At 44.2% G+C, this 14,705-nt stretch overlaps 1 protein-coding gene across 2 annotated transcripts in view; it reads left to right on the top strand.

Annotated features, from left to right (window-relative positions):
- Positions 1–14,705, top strand: part of ATRX (ATRX chromatin remodeler) — a 191,483-nt gene that overhangs the window by 66,780 nt on the left and 109,998 nt on the right. Inside the window, exons 7-9 of one of the 2 annotated variants that reach the window (XM_038747865.1) lie at positions 3,122–3,231; positions 8,753–8,820; positions 9,101–12,180. In XM_038747865.1, coding sequence (XP_038603793.1) covers positions 3,122–3,231; positions 8,753–8,820; positions 9,101–12,180 — 3,258 coding nt within the window. The remainder of the gene's footprint in view (positions 1–3,121; positions 3,232–8,752; positions 8,821–9,100; positions 12,181–14,705) is intronic. The other variant, XM_038747867.1, reaches the window with a different exon arrangement.

Genomic DNA, 14,705 nt, shown 5'->3' with positions numbered 1-14,705 from the left:
AGGGGAGTTTAGTTTGGTGGTGTTCGATGGAGCCCTCTTGGGAAAATTATCTGTTTAAAGTTATCTTCTTGAGTCAAGATCCATGACCATGGCCGTTTTTGCTTCTTCTAAAGCAGGAGTGGGCGATTATTTTGGTCTGTGGATTTATTACATTTGTGTAGGTGACTGCAGTAAGGGTGGACAGGAAAAGACAACGAGGGGTTTGTACTTAGGTCTTTTCCCGAAGCTGAGGACTGAGAAATCAATTCCTGACCCCCTGCACATAAGAGGGGCCACCGCCAGCATCCGAGACTCGTTTGGAGCAAGGGAGGGGCTTCCTTGGGCCAAAACTTTCTGGCCCAGCACCCTTGGGCTGAGTCTGGGCCTACCCTGTGTGAAGTGCAACGTCTAGCTTTATTCTGTAGATAGCTGAGTTTTGAAATCGAGTGCAGTAATAAGCCAAATTGTTTAATGCTTAGGACACTCGGAGTCCTCCCCGAAGCTTGTCCAGTTCAACAGCTCACAAGAATTGGCACCATTGACTGTGATTGCCAGATCTCACACAGGAAAGTCTCTATATGTTGCCAACTTGCACTTCCCAAGCGCTTAGTACAGTGCTCTGCACACAGTAAGCGCTCAGTAAATACGATTGATTGATTGAAAGAGCTGCTCTTGAGTGGAGCAGCGTAAAAGGAACTGAATAGTTCAGGTTGTCTAAAAAGGAGTGCAGTGCTTTTTCTTGTTTCGATTCGTTGGGCCGTCACTAAGGACTTAAAATGTGCAGAGCGCTCCACTAAATGCTGGAAAATTTTCAAAGAAATTGAGTCAGGTGATCCGGCTCACAATCCACTCCTCGTTCTAGTAACAGCAGTAGTGGTAGTGAGAGTAATCATATTTACAAAGCACTTAGTTTGCGCAGAGCACTCTTCAAAGCCCTGGGAAAGAAAACAAAGGTGGGAATTAGAGCTGGCCCCTAGCCCTCCAGGGGCTGTCAGTCTAGGATGAAAGAAGAACTCCCCTGTCTCCCATGAAAGGAGTCACAACAAGTAGAGTGCAGAGCAGTAACAATTAAACAACAGCATCAATTCACCAAGACAAGTATGTTCTAAACGTACTGAAGGCAGAGGCTCCTCACCCACTTTCCACTTGTAATGGAACGGGGTTCCGGGTTGCAAGTGGCAGGCAACCGTGGAGTGTGAAAGTGACGGCAGTCGCTGGGCCTTTGAAGTAGGACCGTGAGATTCAGCCGGTGCCGATTCAGTCCAACTGTCCGCAGCCCCTACCACCCCTTAGAGCCTGTTTCCAGTTTCCCAGGAATTTGGGAGATCGGAGAGGAGAAAGGGGACTCGTAGGAGCTGCTGGGAGAGCCCCAGCGAAGCTTCCTTTACCCCGTCACTCCGGAGTTACTCGGCTGTCACGGCTTCCAGACGTCTAGCTCTGGGGCTGGACGAGGGTACCCACGGTAGAGAAGCAGATTAATGGGGACCGGGGAAACCGCAGCGTCCAGTGAAAACTCAAAACGATGGAAAGAAATCCTAGGCTCACCTGTCAGATGTGTCCGGCTCTGGTCGAAACTCTGTGGGGGCCGCCCTACTGAAGTGCTTCCACTTTGTTCCGAAAAAAGATTCTCCAGGAGTGAAAGGAAGTTTGGTCTGTATGCCTTTTTTTTGTCCTTGTCTTTTTGTTTTTGGAACCATCAACGAATTAAAACCACGGTGCTTTAATTCTGAAGGGAGACTAGGAGAGGCAGGAAAAGTTTGAATAGGCGCTGTAATTCATTTCCCATTATCCTTGTGTAGGCCACCGAATCAAAAAATAGCCTATGAACATGACCACTACCTTGGTTTCAACTGTTGATCTGAACACCCCATCACACAATTAATCCTGTAGCTCATTTTCTTGTCCTAAACCTAGCTTCAATTCTGTTGTGATTTTATTATGTTGACTTCCCATTAGAAGGTGCTGATAGAAAACTGGATTTTTTTTGTTGATGTTAGCCTAATAGAAAAATTTCTTTTTAGAAAAATTAAGGGCGCCTCCCCTCCCCCCAGTGCATTCTTTAATGTATTAAATGTTAAAAAAAAAAACCCCAAAACATTAGTCAGCTTTGTGAAGTTGTTAATAGAAAGGATTCTCTCCTACCTCTGCTACTTCCCCTTTGTCGTGGAAGCTGTTACCTTTGATGATTGATATGGCCATAACAAATGCAGACATAGAAGTTAAAATCAATTAACGCAGTCTTCCCATTATGAAATTGCAGTCCTCCCTTAGTGGGCCAACATTAAAATAATGGGTTTTCCTAATTTGTCAGCTTAACCCTATGAAACAGTGTACATAGCTCTGTAGCTGTAAACGTAAGATCAAGTAACTGCACCTGTATGCCCAAGATAAATCCAAGAAAATATCAAGGTACCAAAAAGAGGAGATCGTGGTATGTTGTTCCACCTGGTCAGGCTGGCTACAGACCAAAATTCCCAGTCGAGTAGTGGGTTGCGGAATGCTGTTCAGAAACGCCGGGAAGGTCTGCAAAGGTTGTTTAGGTCGGAGGCCTCCAGAGATGGGGGAAGCTTCTTGAAGCTTGAGGAAGAGCCATCAGCAGGGCAAAGGAAATTCTCACAAGTTGGAGGTGAGCTGAGTTGGAGGCAAAATACTCCAGGCGAGATGCAGCCCCTTTTTTCTCCCTCCCCTCCAGGGTAGCCCGAATATTGTGATTCCTTTCTCAGTTGGCCAAGGGTGCCCTGGTGTGGGGTAGACAAGGGGTGAGCTTTTTGGTCGGTAGTTGAGGTGCTTGGGGAACACAACTTATCCTGTAGGAAAGGATCGGGAGGAAATCTATCCCGAAGCGAAATGATCATGCCCTCTTAATCCACTAGTTGGGACGTTCAGCATTTACGCGTGAAGACAAATTTAGTTTCCTTCCTGGTACCTATAAAATGGAATCAAACTTTTCAAGAAGACTGAGCAAATAAATAATCATGCAGTGTCTTGGGTATAGTACTCTGAAGAAAATTCCGTATTGGAATGGATCTGAATGTGTGGTGGTGTTTTTATGAAGAAGAAAACCTCTGAACTGGAAGCTTCATTTTCTTATGTTCAAATCGTTGAGATATATTTGTGAATGATGGTCACCCCTTTGTTCTAGAAGAAGGGCTGCATGGAATCGTAAGCTGCACAGCTTGTGGACAGCAGGTGAACCATTTTCAAAAAGATTCAATTTATAGACATCCAACACTGAAAGTTCTTATTTGTAAGGTATGTAATCCATATGGTGATAATCTTTGGCTCCTCTGTTGAAAAACCAGTATTTTTCATGAAGTAACTTTCTCTATGATAGGAGTGCCATTGTGGGGCTGGCTAGAGAGATGGTATTGTTGTTGTTGTTGTTGTTATTATCATTATTTATAATTTGGTATTTTCTTAGGCACTCACTACATGCCAGGTACTGTATTAAGCGCTGGGGTAGATCAATCAGTGGTATTTATTGTGTTTACTGTGCAGAGCCACTGTACTAAATGCTTGGGAGAATACAGTACAACAGAGGTGGTAAACACAGTTCCTGCCCACTATGAGCTTAGTGTCTAGACACAAGATAATTAGGTTGGACACAGTGCCTGTCCCTTATGCGACTCAAAGTCTAAAAAGGAGGGAGTAGGATTGAATTCTCCTTTTACGGATGTGGAAACCGAGCCACGGAGCAGTTGAGGGACATGCCCATGGTCACACAACAGGCAGGTACTGGATTAGAATCTAGGTTCTGGTCTTTCCACCGGCCCACGCCGCGTCCTCTGTTTTGGATCTAGGACCTGACCCTTCGGGACAAATATTGGATTCAATTTATGGGTACTCCTTGACCCTTTTACCCTCTTTTGAGGAACTGGACTCTAAGTGCCACCAAAAATAATACTCCTATCGCTGCAGACTGGAACTCCATCTGGGATATGAGTCTCCATTAATTTAGTTGCGCTCATGTTAGATTAGAATTTTGTATTTGATAAGTGTGGCTTCCCTCTCCGTATCCCCCCGTTACTCTACTTCAATGACAAGGTATCAGTTCTGGCAAAAAGCTTATTCTGAAAAATAGAAGTATCGATGAAAAAGAGTGCACCTTTTTGGAACAGCTCATTATCAGTATTTAGCCATTCTTTCATATGGTGGAATCCTGTTCTCTTGCCAAAGATATTTCAAATTTAACAAGAGTTTTACTCGAGAGGAAAGATAGAGTACGATTTAACTAACATCCTGAGGATGGAAGTTAGCCTAAATTTCACCCTTCAGTTTGAGTGACTTAACTGAATTCCTTCTTTAGTGGGTGACGTATACCTCAGAATATATTTTCTTTAACCAGTGATTTTTTTTTTCTTTTAACTAAGAATAGAAAACTACATACAGGCAGGAGGATGAACTAAACTTCCTGAGAACCCTTCCATGTTTGTTTGTTTTTTCTTTTTTTGCCATGGTTTTGTGCTGTGTAATTTTCAGTCATTCATTTTCACCAGCCAGTTCGTTCTCCATAATGTGATAGTTGTAATCTTGAAGAACCTTGTATCAAAATTAGTTTGTGCCAGACCATTTCTCCCGATATCAAATTGACCTGTGCTGACCTGTGGATTTTTGTGCCGGGTCTGCACAGACACAACAGACTGTGGGAATAAAATCAGCAGGTTCTTGAATAGTGTTCAATCCAAACTGCATAGCGAAAGTATGCGTTTTAGTGGCACTGACTGTACCTAACAGGTGGTCCATAATATCTCGATTTATTGTGGGAGAATCAATCAGTGGTACTCAGTAAGCGCTTACTATTTGCAGAGCACTGCACTAAACACTTGGGAAAGTACAGTAGAGTTGGTAGACACGGCCCTCGCGGAGCTTTCAACCTAGTGGAGGAATTTACAATCTAGTGGAATTAGAGTAATAACCAGCTAGAAGTGTGCACATAATTTATCTTGTGCCCTTTCAAGCTCCCAAACTTAGGCTTAGACACCATGGATGCCTCTCTCTCTAAATTAAAGGCCCCAAATGAGGTCGGTTTGGCTTCATTTTGAGGCTCTGTATTTCATATCACTAAATGACGCTTTCTGTAACGTTTGTGTCGGCCTCACTTTACCTTGTGTTCCAGGACTGACTAGTAGGTAAGGAGAACCAGATTTTAGTCATTTGATTGCCTCGTAGTTTGGGCTGAGGCAAGATTTAGAAATGGAAAGAGAAAGCAGAACTACAACATAAGAGTTTAGTACTCATTGTGGTGTTTAAGCACTTATTATGTACTAAGCGCTGAGGTCGGCAGAAGATAATCAGGTCCCACATGGAGCTGCCAGTCTGAGCAGGAAGGAGAACAGGTATTGACGCCCCATTTTGCAGATGAGGGAATTGAGGCCCAGAGAAGCTAAGTGACTTAGCTGAGGTCACACAGCAAGCAATCGGCAGAGCTGGGGTTTGCATCCAGGACCTCTCGACTCCCAAGCCCGGGCTCCTTCCATTAGGCCATAATGAGCCCCACGTGGGACAGCCTTCTATCTACCCTGGTGCTCAGAAGGGTGCTTGGCACATAGTAAGCGCTTAACAAAAACCAACATTATTCTTCTTCTTATTCTATAAGACTGAAGGGATACTGAACTGTCAGGATGCAGTGCCATTGGAACATAGTATCTTCTAGGTTTTTTCCCCGTGTTCGTTGAGCGTAAGCTCACTGTGGACAGGGACTGCGTCTGTGATACTATTATACTGTACTCTCCCAAGCACTTATTACAGTGCTCTGTACACAGTATATGATAAATATGATTGATGGACTGTTGTGTTCAGAGGGCTGTGCAAGATGTTTTAAAGCACAGAATGGTTTCTTACCCTCAAGGAACTAATAGTCTTATTTTTTTTTACTGTAACAGACTGTAAGGGCAGGCTCAGAGGAGCTAATGAAATATAGGCGTATTAAACTTTGTGACCGGCGAGATTCCTGATCTCCATTGGGCACCTTGTAGTCACCCCATCCTCAGCCCCACAGTACTTCTGTGCAGCCCGCAATTTATTGATTTATAGTGATGTCTGCCTCCCCTTCTAGGCTCAATTTGTTGTGGGCAGGGAGTGTGTCTACCAACTCTACTCTATTGTACTCTCCCACTGCTCTGCCGCGATAAGCGCTCAGTAAGTAGCATTGACTGCTTCACCGATCTCACTGAAGAACTGTGAGGTATTCCAATAATCTGCATCTGCATGAGGAGCAGTGTGGCCTAGGGGGTAGAGCGTGGGCCCGGGAGTCAGGAAGACCTGGGTTCTAATCCTGACTCTGCCCCTTGCGTGCTCTGTGACCTTGGGCAAGTGAGTTAACGTCATTGTGTCTCAGTTCCCTCATCTGTAAAATGGGGATCAAGACTGTGAGCCCCATGTGGGACAGGGGCTGTGTCCAACCCAATTAACTTGTATCTACCTCGCACTTAGTACAATGCCTGGCACATGGTAAGCCCTCTCTCTCTCTATATATATATAAAATGAGATTATTCATGCCCTCAATAAATACCATTAGTAAGTGTATATATATATATATATATATATATATAGATATATGAGATTATTCACACAGCCATTTCCACTTTTTTAAAAAAAGTCATTTTCTTTATATGATTTGGTTAGATTGTGTGGAAGAACATGGGAAGATTGTTACTGTAATGTGTCTGGGAAATTGTCAGCGCTTAGAACAGTTCTTTGCACATAGTAAGCGCTTAATGAATGCCATCGTTATTATTATTATTTAAGGATGGGACTCTTGTAGAATTGCTGTTTAAAGCAGATCCAGGAGCCTGGGGAAAGTCTGTTATTAGGCCTTCATTAGCATTAGGGGACCAGTCACAAATGATTAGCTATGAGTGTGTCTAGGAAACTGATTTTAAGATAAATTGGTTTCAGTGAGGTGCTGATGAGGATCGATAGCTGAACTGCAGTAGTTCACTTCAAATTTTGTTTTCCTCAACCTTCTTGAATTTTTCCAGTAAGAGAGAAAACAGTTGAAGTAGTACATTATTTCCCCTGGATACAATTCTTGACGCCACGTAATTTTGGGTTTACCCAGGGCCTTGCAGAAATGCAACTTCCATGATGTAGGAAGTAAGCCTATACATACAATATGAAACCACAGATTAAACTCCTGTGGTGCCGGCAGTTTGTTTAACTTTTTAAAATTTGTAGCAAATTGGACAAGGCCGCATTTATATAGATTATATGTGATGAATACGTGTTATAGGAACATATAACATATATATTCACACATGGGTGACAGCTTTGTGATGAATATATGTGTTAAGTTATATGTTCTTAGAACACATATTCATCACAAAGCTGTATAGATGTGGCTATTTCCACGGTGTGTGTGTGTGTGTGTATAGAAACACACAGTAGGTATCGGGAATTTTAATTAATTTGGACTCCAGAAATCCTGATAATTCGATGCTTCACCCCTGCTTCTTTGACGATGTGGCAGTGCCTTTAATCAGATGTGTGGTTTCTATATGCCCATATTACTGCTAGCAAGCGAAGAACATAATTGGCTTGAGGACATAATTGGTTTTTACCCTGCTTTAAGAAAGCAAACCTCAATCACATGATTATGTCCGGGGGAGAAATAGTTCCACCTTTTGGGAGGGCACTTCCTGTGAAAGCTGTCTGACTGGAAAGATTTAAAGGGACAATTGTGCTGACAAATTTAGACAGGAGGAGTATAAAATGAAACCTGTTGCATCCCATACCCAAATCACACTGGTGATATGATGAAAGGGCATTTCTTTAAATATATTCAGTTTTCTTCTGCTGTTACAGGCGTCCCCCAACCCAAACTAAATTATTGGGGTTAATTGGATCGAGTTTTAGCACGGCAAAATCCCAGTATTCACTGTGACCTCAATGTGGTGGGACATATGGCATAAACTATGTATTGAAGGAAGAAGAAGGCTGTTTTTAGCAATCAGTGTGAAAGTTCCCCATTCAAACATCAGACCTGTTTCACACTCCCCTTACTGTGCTTTTCGAACTCCTAAGGGAGGACGTTTTAGAAGATGAGCAACAGAAGGAAAAAAAGCGCAACATGTTGCTCAGAAAAATCCACTTTCCAGATGACCCCCAGCAGAATTGTTTCAGCTCAATATGTTTTCCCTCAGAATGCTTTTTTTTTTTGAAAATCCAAAGAATTCCCAAGAGCATTATTGATAGGAAACAATAAAGTACATTTTTGTGTGGTAGTGTCAGAACGTTTCCTTAAAAGAAGTAACTAACAGTAGGACGGATTAACTCTTTTGCCCTTTTTTTGGTCATTTCAGGATCAAAGGGCAAAAATTTCAATGAATGGTTTTCGGGTAATTTAATTATTAGCCGTACTACAGTTTGAATTGTATAAAAGTGGAAAAGTGTAATCAGGAATTAGTGTTCCTAAAATGAAAAAGAAGCATGACCTACATAAAGCCCTGTAATTTAATTTTGCTTTTAGCTTGCTGTTTTTAGAGACATCAAGGCTTATAATGCTAGTTGTGATTTTGTTTTTCACTGTTTTCGTAGGATAATATCTTTTCCTGTCACTTCCTTGAGGTAGTTGGTCAGTACTGCCTTTGTTACATTACTATGTAAAATCTCTATTATTATTTTTCTAATTTTTGGAGTAAGTAGCATTCCACATTGATTTGAGACAGAGAAAAACAGGCTATCATAACTTAATGGTTTAATTAGCCTTTCCTTTGTGAATGTTTTAACCACATAAATGATACTAATTAGAAAAAATATTAATTTGTTTTAATAGAATTGCTACAAATATTACATGAGTGATGACATTAGCCGTGATTCTGATGGAATGGATGAACAGTGTAGGTAGGTATAGGAAGACAGCGTTAACAGTACTCATTGATTCTTGCTTCTTTAATCAATATGGACACCTGTTTTGTAATTGTGAATTATCCTTTTTAATGAACTATCTTAGCACAAACCTCTGTTAAGTGTAAAGTTGGTGACATTTCTCTACCGAATCAATTCTGAACTCTGTTCCGTTTGTCATACGAAATGCATCATTGATTAGCAAATTGAATTTTCTAAGCATCAGGCCGTCCTCTCGCTTCAATAAGAATAACCTGCTATCTTTTCAACATTTCAGATGGTGCGCGGAAGGCGGAAACTTGATTTGTTGCGACTTTTGCCATAATGCCTTCTGCAAAAAGTGCATTTTGCGTAACCTAGGCCGAAAAGAGCTGTCGGCAATAATGGATGAAAACAACCAATGGTATTGCTACATTTGCCACCCGGAACCTTTATTGGACTTGGTCACTGCCTGTGACAGTGTGTTTGAGAATTTAGAACAGTTATTGCAGCAGAGCAAAAAGAAGATGAAAGTTGAAAATGAAAAGAGTAATAAAATATACGATACGCACAAATTTTCTCCAAAGAAAAATAATTCAAATTGCAATGGAGAAGAAAAAAAATTCAACGATTCTTATTCTGGTTCTATAACTTACTCTTACACAGCACTCATGGTGCCAAAAGACATGCTTAAAAAGGCAAAAAAACTGATTGAAACCACAGCAAATATGAACTCTAGTTTTGTAAAGTTTTTGAAGCAAGCGGCCGACAATTCGGAATTGAACTCAAATGTGAAATTACGCCAACTGAAGGCATTTAGATCTGTTCTGAGTGACATCAAGAAGGCTCACCTGGCGTTGGAAGATGGTCTAAATTTGGAGATTCAGGCTCTGGATGTTCAAACCAAGGAGAAGAGTACCAAAGAACGTGAAACCGAAAATTCTAAACCTGAAACTGAAGCGAAGAAGGTAGAGAAAAACCACTGTGACTCAGAGAATAAGAGCACGCCCAAGTTACACGAAAAGCTGCCGGAAGACAAGGCCCATCCTGAGACCACGGAGCGGAGCGCTCCGGCGGGGCCCCGAGCCGCAGGTAAAAGCACCGGTCGCGAAGACAGGAAATCGAATTCCAACGAAGAGCCGCAGTACGAACCAGCCAACACTTCGGAGGCCTTAGACATGGACATTGTGTCCGTCCCTTCTTCAGTCCCTGAAGACATCTTCGAGAATCTCGAATCGGCTATGGAAGTCCAGAGTGCCGCTGATTTTCAGGGCGATGGCGGTAGCGGAGCCGAACCCGTCACCGAGAGTCCCACGAAATCCAGCGCAGCCTCCAGAGACGGCAGAGGCAGCATCAAGTTGAAAGGCCCGGCAAAAGTAACGAAAGAATTATACGTGAAATTAACTCCCGTTTCCCTCTCCGACTCCCCAGTCAAAGCCGCCGAGTGTCAGGATGTGGCGCAGGAAAAGGAAGATGACCAAAATCCCACTCGGCCCCCCAAGTCCGAGAACGGTGCGCCTGGAAAGGAAAGCCACAGCAGTGACGACGAGCCTCCAGTCGAGAACGACGTTCCCTGTTCGGTGGAGGAACCCGACCTCAGGAGGTCCCCACGGGTCAAGACCACGCCGTTAAGGCGGCAGACCGAAAACAATCCGGTGACGTCCAACTCGGAAGAGGAGAGCCACGACGCGTACAACGAGAAGTGTAAGCGAAAGCCTCCCGGGCAGGCGAAGAAAAAGGACAAGCGCGTTTCCTCAGAGGTTGCGATGGGTAGCCCGAAACCGAATAAGCAGCCTAAATCCAAGCCGCTAGAGGCTGCGGATCAGAGTTCGGATTCGGACGAGATGCCGGCCGTCCTCAAGGAGGTGGCCATGATGAGTCACAGTTCTTCTGACACCGACGTCCACGAGACGCAGGGAGACGCTCCGAAGGCCGCCTTGGGTGAGCTGAAGAGCGAGGCCCCGAAAAGCGACAAAGGAAAGCGAAAAAGGAAAAGCTCCACTTCCGGTTCGGATTTTGACGTCCAGAAGGGGCCGGCGCCGAAAAACTCGGCTGCGAAGAAGAAACGGCAGAACCATTCAGACTCCTCCAATTATGACTCGGAACTTGAAAGAGAGATCAAGAGCATGAGCAAAATCCGGCCGGCCAAGAAATCCAAGAAGAAGTGCCCCACGAAAGAGAGCCTGGAGTCTTCCGAAGAAGAAAAGCCAAGCAAACAGGGGGCGGGTAAGCGAGAGAGAAAGAGAAATTCCAAGAACGAGCAGGAAGAATCGTCATCCGATGGCGCCGAGATTCGAGAGAGAGAAAAGAGCTCCTGCTTTTCCGAAGGCACGGACGAGAAAGGAAAGCAGAACACAGAGTTAAGGGTGCCGAGATCGAAGAAGCCGCAACAGGGCGATTCCTCTGACGATTCCGGCAAATGGGCTGGAGAGAAAGAGGGGAGCTGCAATTCCCCTCGAGGGAAGAAGGAAGGGAGCAGAGAAAAGAAGCAGAACCTCAAGACCCCCAGCCCTAAGGAGGCACACGACGGGTCATCCGATGAGGCTGAAGAGCCGCCCCACCAAAAGGAGGAGAGCGGTGACTCTTCCGAAGACAAGAAGAAGCGAAAGGACGAAGGGATCGAAGGGAAAGAAAACTCGAGGAGGAAAAGCAGCAAGAGGGAACAGGATGGATCGTCGTCAGACAGCGTCGAGTTGTTCTCGGGGAAAGAAGAGAACTGCCGCTCTCCGGAAGACCAAACGTCGTCCGGGAAGGGCACACCTGAAATGGAAAAGAAAAGCAGGAAGTTGAGAGAGAGGACCTCTAAAAAAAAAGATAAGTTATTGGACGACGCCGACAGGTCGTCAGAGCACGTGGAAAGCTGCGATTCGTCGGAAGACAAAAAGAACACCACGGGGCCGTCCGTTAAAGATGCCACGAAGGGGAAGGCCGGCGGCGAGAGGAGTTCTAAGAAGGGAGAGGACAGTTCATCCTCTGACCCGGAGAAGTCTCCCATAAAAGAAGACAGCTGTGACTATTCTGACGAGACGAGAAGAAAAAGAACAGAATCCAGGGAAAGAAGAAAGCAGAACGTCGGTCGGAACTCCAAAGAATTGCCCGGCAGCTCGTCGGCGTCTTCCGAACCCGAAGAGGTTTGTTCAGAAGACGAGAGGAAGCGGAGGGAAAAAAAAAACGCAGCCAAGAACACCAAAAAAGGCAGCCCGAAAGAGAAAAAGGGAAATTCCAGAAAGCAGCAAGACATCACTTCCTCTTCTTCCGATGAAATAGGCGACGACGACCAGAACTCAGCAGGCGAGGGAAGCAGCGATGAGCAGAAAATTAAGCCCGTGACTGAGAACTTAATCCTGTCCTCAAATGTTGGATTTTGCCAGTCTTCAGGTGTGCAAAAAAGATAGTTAAACAATGTTTTTACAGTCTTTGCCACTGGTATTCATCGTGTGTGTATTGATACCAATCGGGGGGTATTTATTGAGTGCTTACTATGTGCAGAGCACTGTACTAAGTGGTTGAGAGAGCACAATGCAATAGAATTGGGCGGTCATGTTCCCTGCCATATCGACATGGGAGGTAGTATGGGATAATCGCTTGTCCTTTTTTCTTAGGGTTTTTTGTTTGTTTGTTTTTTTTTAGAAAAATGCAGTTTTTTGGTCTTGTTTTACGCTGTCAAGTCATTTCCGACCCACGGCGACTCCTTTGCTTTAGTTGGCCGTAATTCTTCTTTTCCCATTACCGCCACTTTTAGAAAACACTCGAGCTGGTTTTGCCCTATAGGGCTTGGAAATCCAAAGAGCCAAGGATTTCGTAGTACTTTGGCCCTGTTCAAATCGAGCCGAATTGCCTCTGTGGGGCGAATACCTGGCAGGAATTGGTAGGGAAAAACAGAAAGGCCGCCAGCAGGCCCAATTGAGACGAGTGTTGTAATGGAGATGGGCATCAAGTGATGATTTAATAACGTGGCATGTGAAGGTTTAACTACTTTGCCATGCACGTGCATTTTTTTAAATCGGTCAGATTATCTTTGCGTTCCATGAAATCCTCCGAATTAATTTCGGTTAGCTACGTTGACACCTGTTGCCCCAGTCCATCATCAAGCTGTTGATGAGTAGAGCAGATGTTTCTGCTTAAAACTTCATTTCTTCAGCCGGTTCCTTAAAGTAGCAGGGCTTCAGTCCCTTGCCCTGGTTCGTTAGGTAAAGAAGCTGTCCTGAAGCAATTCTGATTAAACTGTGGTTTGTTGGGGGTTTTTTAGGTAGACATATTTTGATAAAAATGGAATATTCAAGAGTTAGGATGAATCTGGTGTAGAGTTTTTATTCTGAAATGTTCTCTGCCTAGATTGCAGTAACTAGACTGCTAAACTAGAACAGTGCTTTGCACATAGTAAGTGCTTAATAAATGCCATTATTATTATTATTATTATTAAATTGCCTAGATCGCTGCCTAGAGAAGCAGCGTGGCCCCGTGGCTAGAGAACGGCCCCGGGAGTCAGAAGGACCTGGGTTCTAATGCCGGCTGCCACGCTTATCTGCCGTTTGACCTTGGGCAAGTCACTTAAGTTCTCGGGGACTCGGTTTCCTCATCTGTAAAAGTGGGGATCAAGACCCTCCGCCCCATCTCTGAGTAAAATGCCTGGCACATAGTAAGTGCTTAACAAGTGCCACAGTGAATATTCTGTCCCCTGTGACTTCTGTGCTTGAGTATTTCCAAATGCTTTAGTCCGTGTAAATTGATTTAATTTTAGAGCGCAGAATTCTCCCTTTTTTCCTTTGACACGGAGTCATGTTTTCCCAGCAGATCCAGTGATGGAAAACTAAATGTTAGGTTGCCGCTTTTCAGTTGTTATCCACATATGCAACTGGCTGGGTTCACAGTGAGCGGCATGTATTCAGTTATGTACTGAGAACATGCCATGGAACGATGGAAATCACTTCACTTATCGGCATAATAAGATTTTGGCTGAAAATCCCCCAGATCTGAATTGAGCTTTATGTACAGCTGTTCTTTGAACTTTTATTGCGCTCTGCCCTTGCAGAGCTGGTTCTCCAGCTGATTTTTATGATTGCCTCAAATAAGCGCATTGTTTTATACCAAAAATTCCAGGATGAGATGAAACAGTTTATTCCTTTATGTAACGAGCAATTGTTTAGAAGACCGAGATAAAAATGGCAAAACTTAAAGCCCGTTAATGCCTGGCACCGTTTAAGAAGCAAATGGCTAATGGAGCATAAATGGAAAATTCTTGGGCCCCGTTTTGGGAAAGAATTAGGAAGGGGGGTTTGGTGCATGATATTTCAAAGATGGTACAGATGAAAGATCTAGGTCGAGGACTAACTTTTCGAGTAGGAATCTCCGATATTTTCAGTACTGACAGTGTTGAGGGCAGGGTGGGGGAATCTAGCACCCCTTCCATCCCCCGCCCAGCCCCTTGCGTATTCATTCATTCAATCGTATTTATTGAGCGCTTACTGTGTGCAGGGCACTGTACTAAGCGCTTGGGAAGTACAAGTTGGCCCTTATGCCAGAGAATGGTATGGGAAGACATTTTGCCTCCTTTCTAGGTCAGCGTCAGCCTGAACCTTCCCTTCCGCCTCGTCTCCCAACTGTTTTTCTTTGGTCATGCCTCTCCTTGGGTAACGGGTCTGCCCGGGGAGGCCAGAATGGTGGCAGAAAACAAGAACAAAAGAGAAACTGCGAGCTTTGTCTGTACTGCTCCAGACCCATATTTCATTTCGGCCACTTCTCCCCTCCACCCCACCCCTTCTTAGATTGTCTTTGGGTGGTTAAGGCAACTGAAGATGTCGTCGTTGCCTGGCACCTTAACACGGGTGAAGAAGAAGCAGTCCTTGATACCCTTCAAAAACGCATTCTCCAAGAGGAGGGGCCGTGTCGGATCATAATGTGAA

This window comes from Tachyglossus aculeatus, chromosome 6, assembly GCF_015852505.1.
Source record: "Tachyglossus aculeatus isolate mTacAcu1 chromosome 6, mTacAcu1.pri, whole genome shotgun sequence".
In the NCBI taxonomy this organism is placed as follows: domain Eukaryota; kingdom Metazoa; phylum Chordata; class Mammalia; order Monotremata; family Tachyglossidae; genus Tachyglossus; species Tachyglossus aculeatus.
The sequence above is the reverse complement of the archived record's forward strand: the minus strand, read 5'-3'. Positions and strand labels throughout refer to the sequence as shown.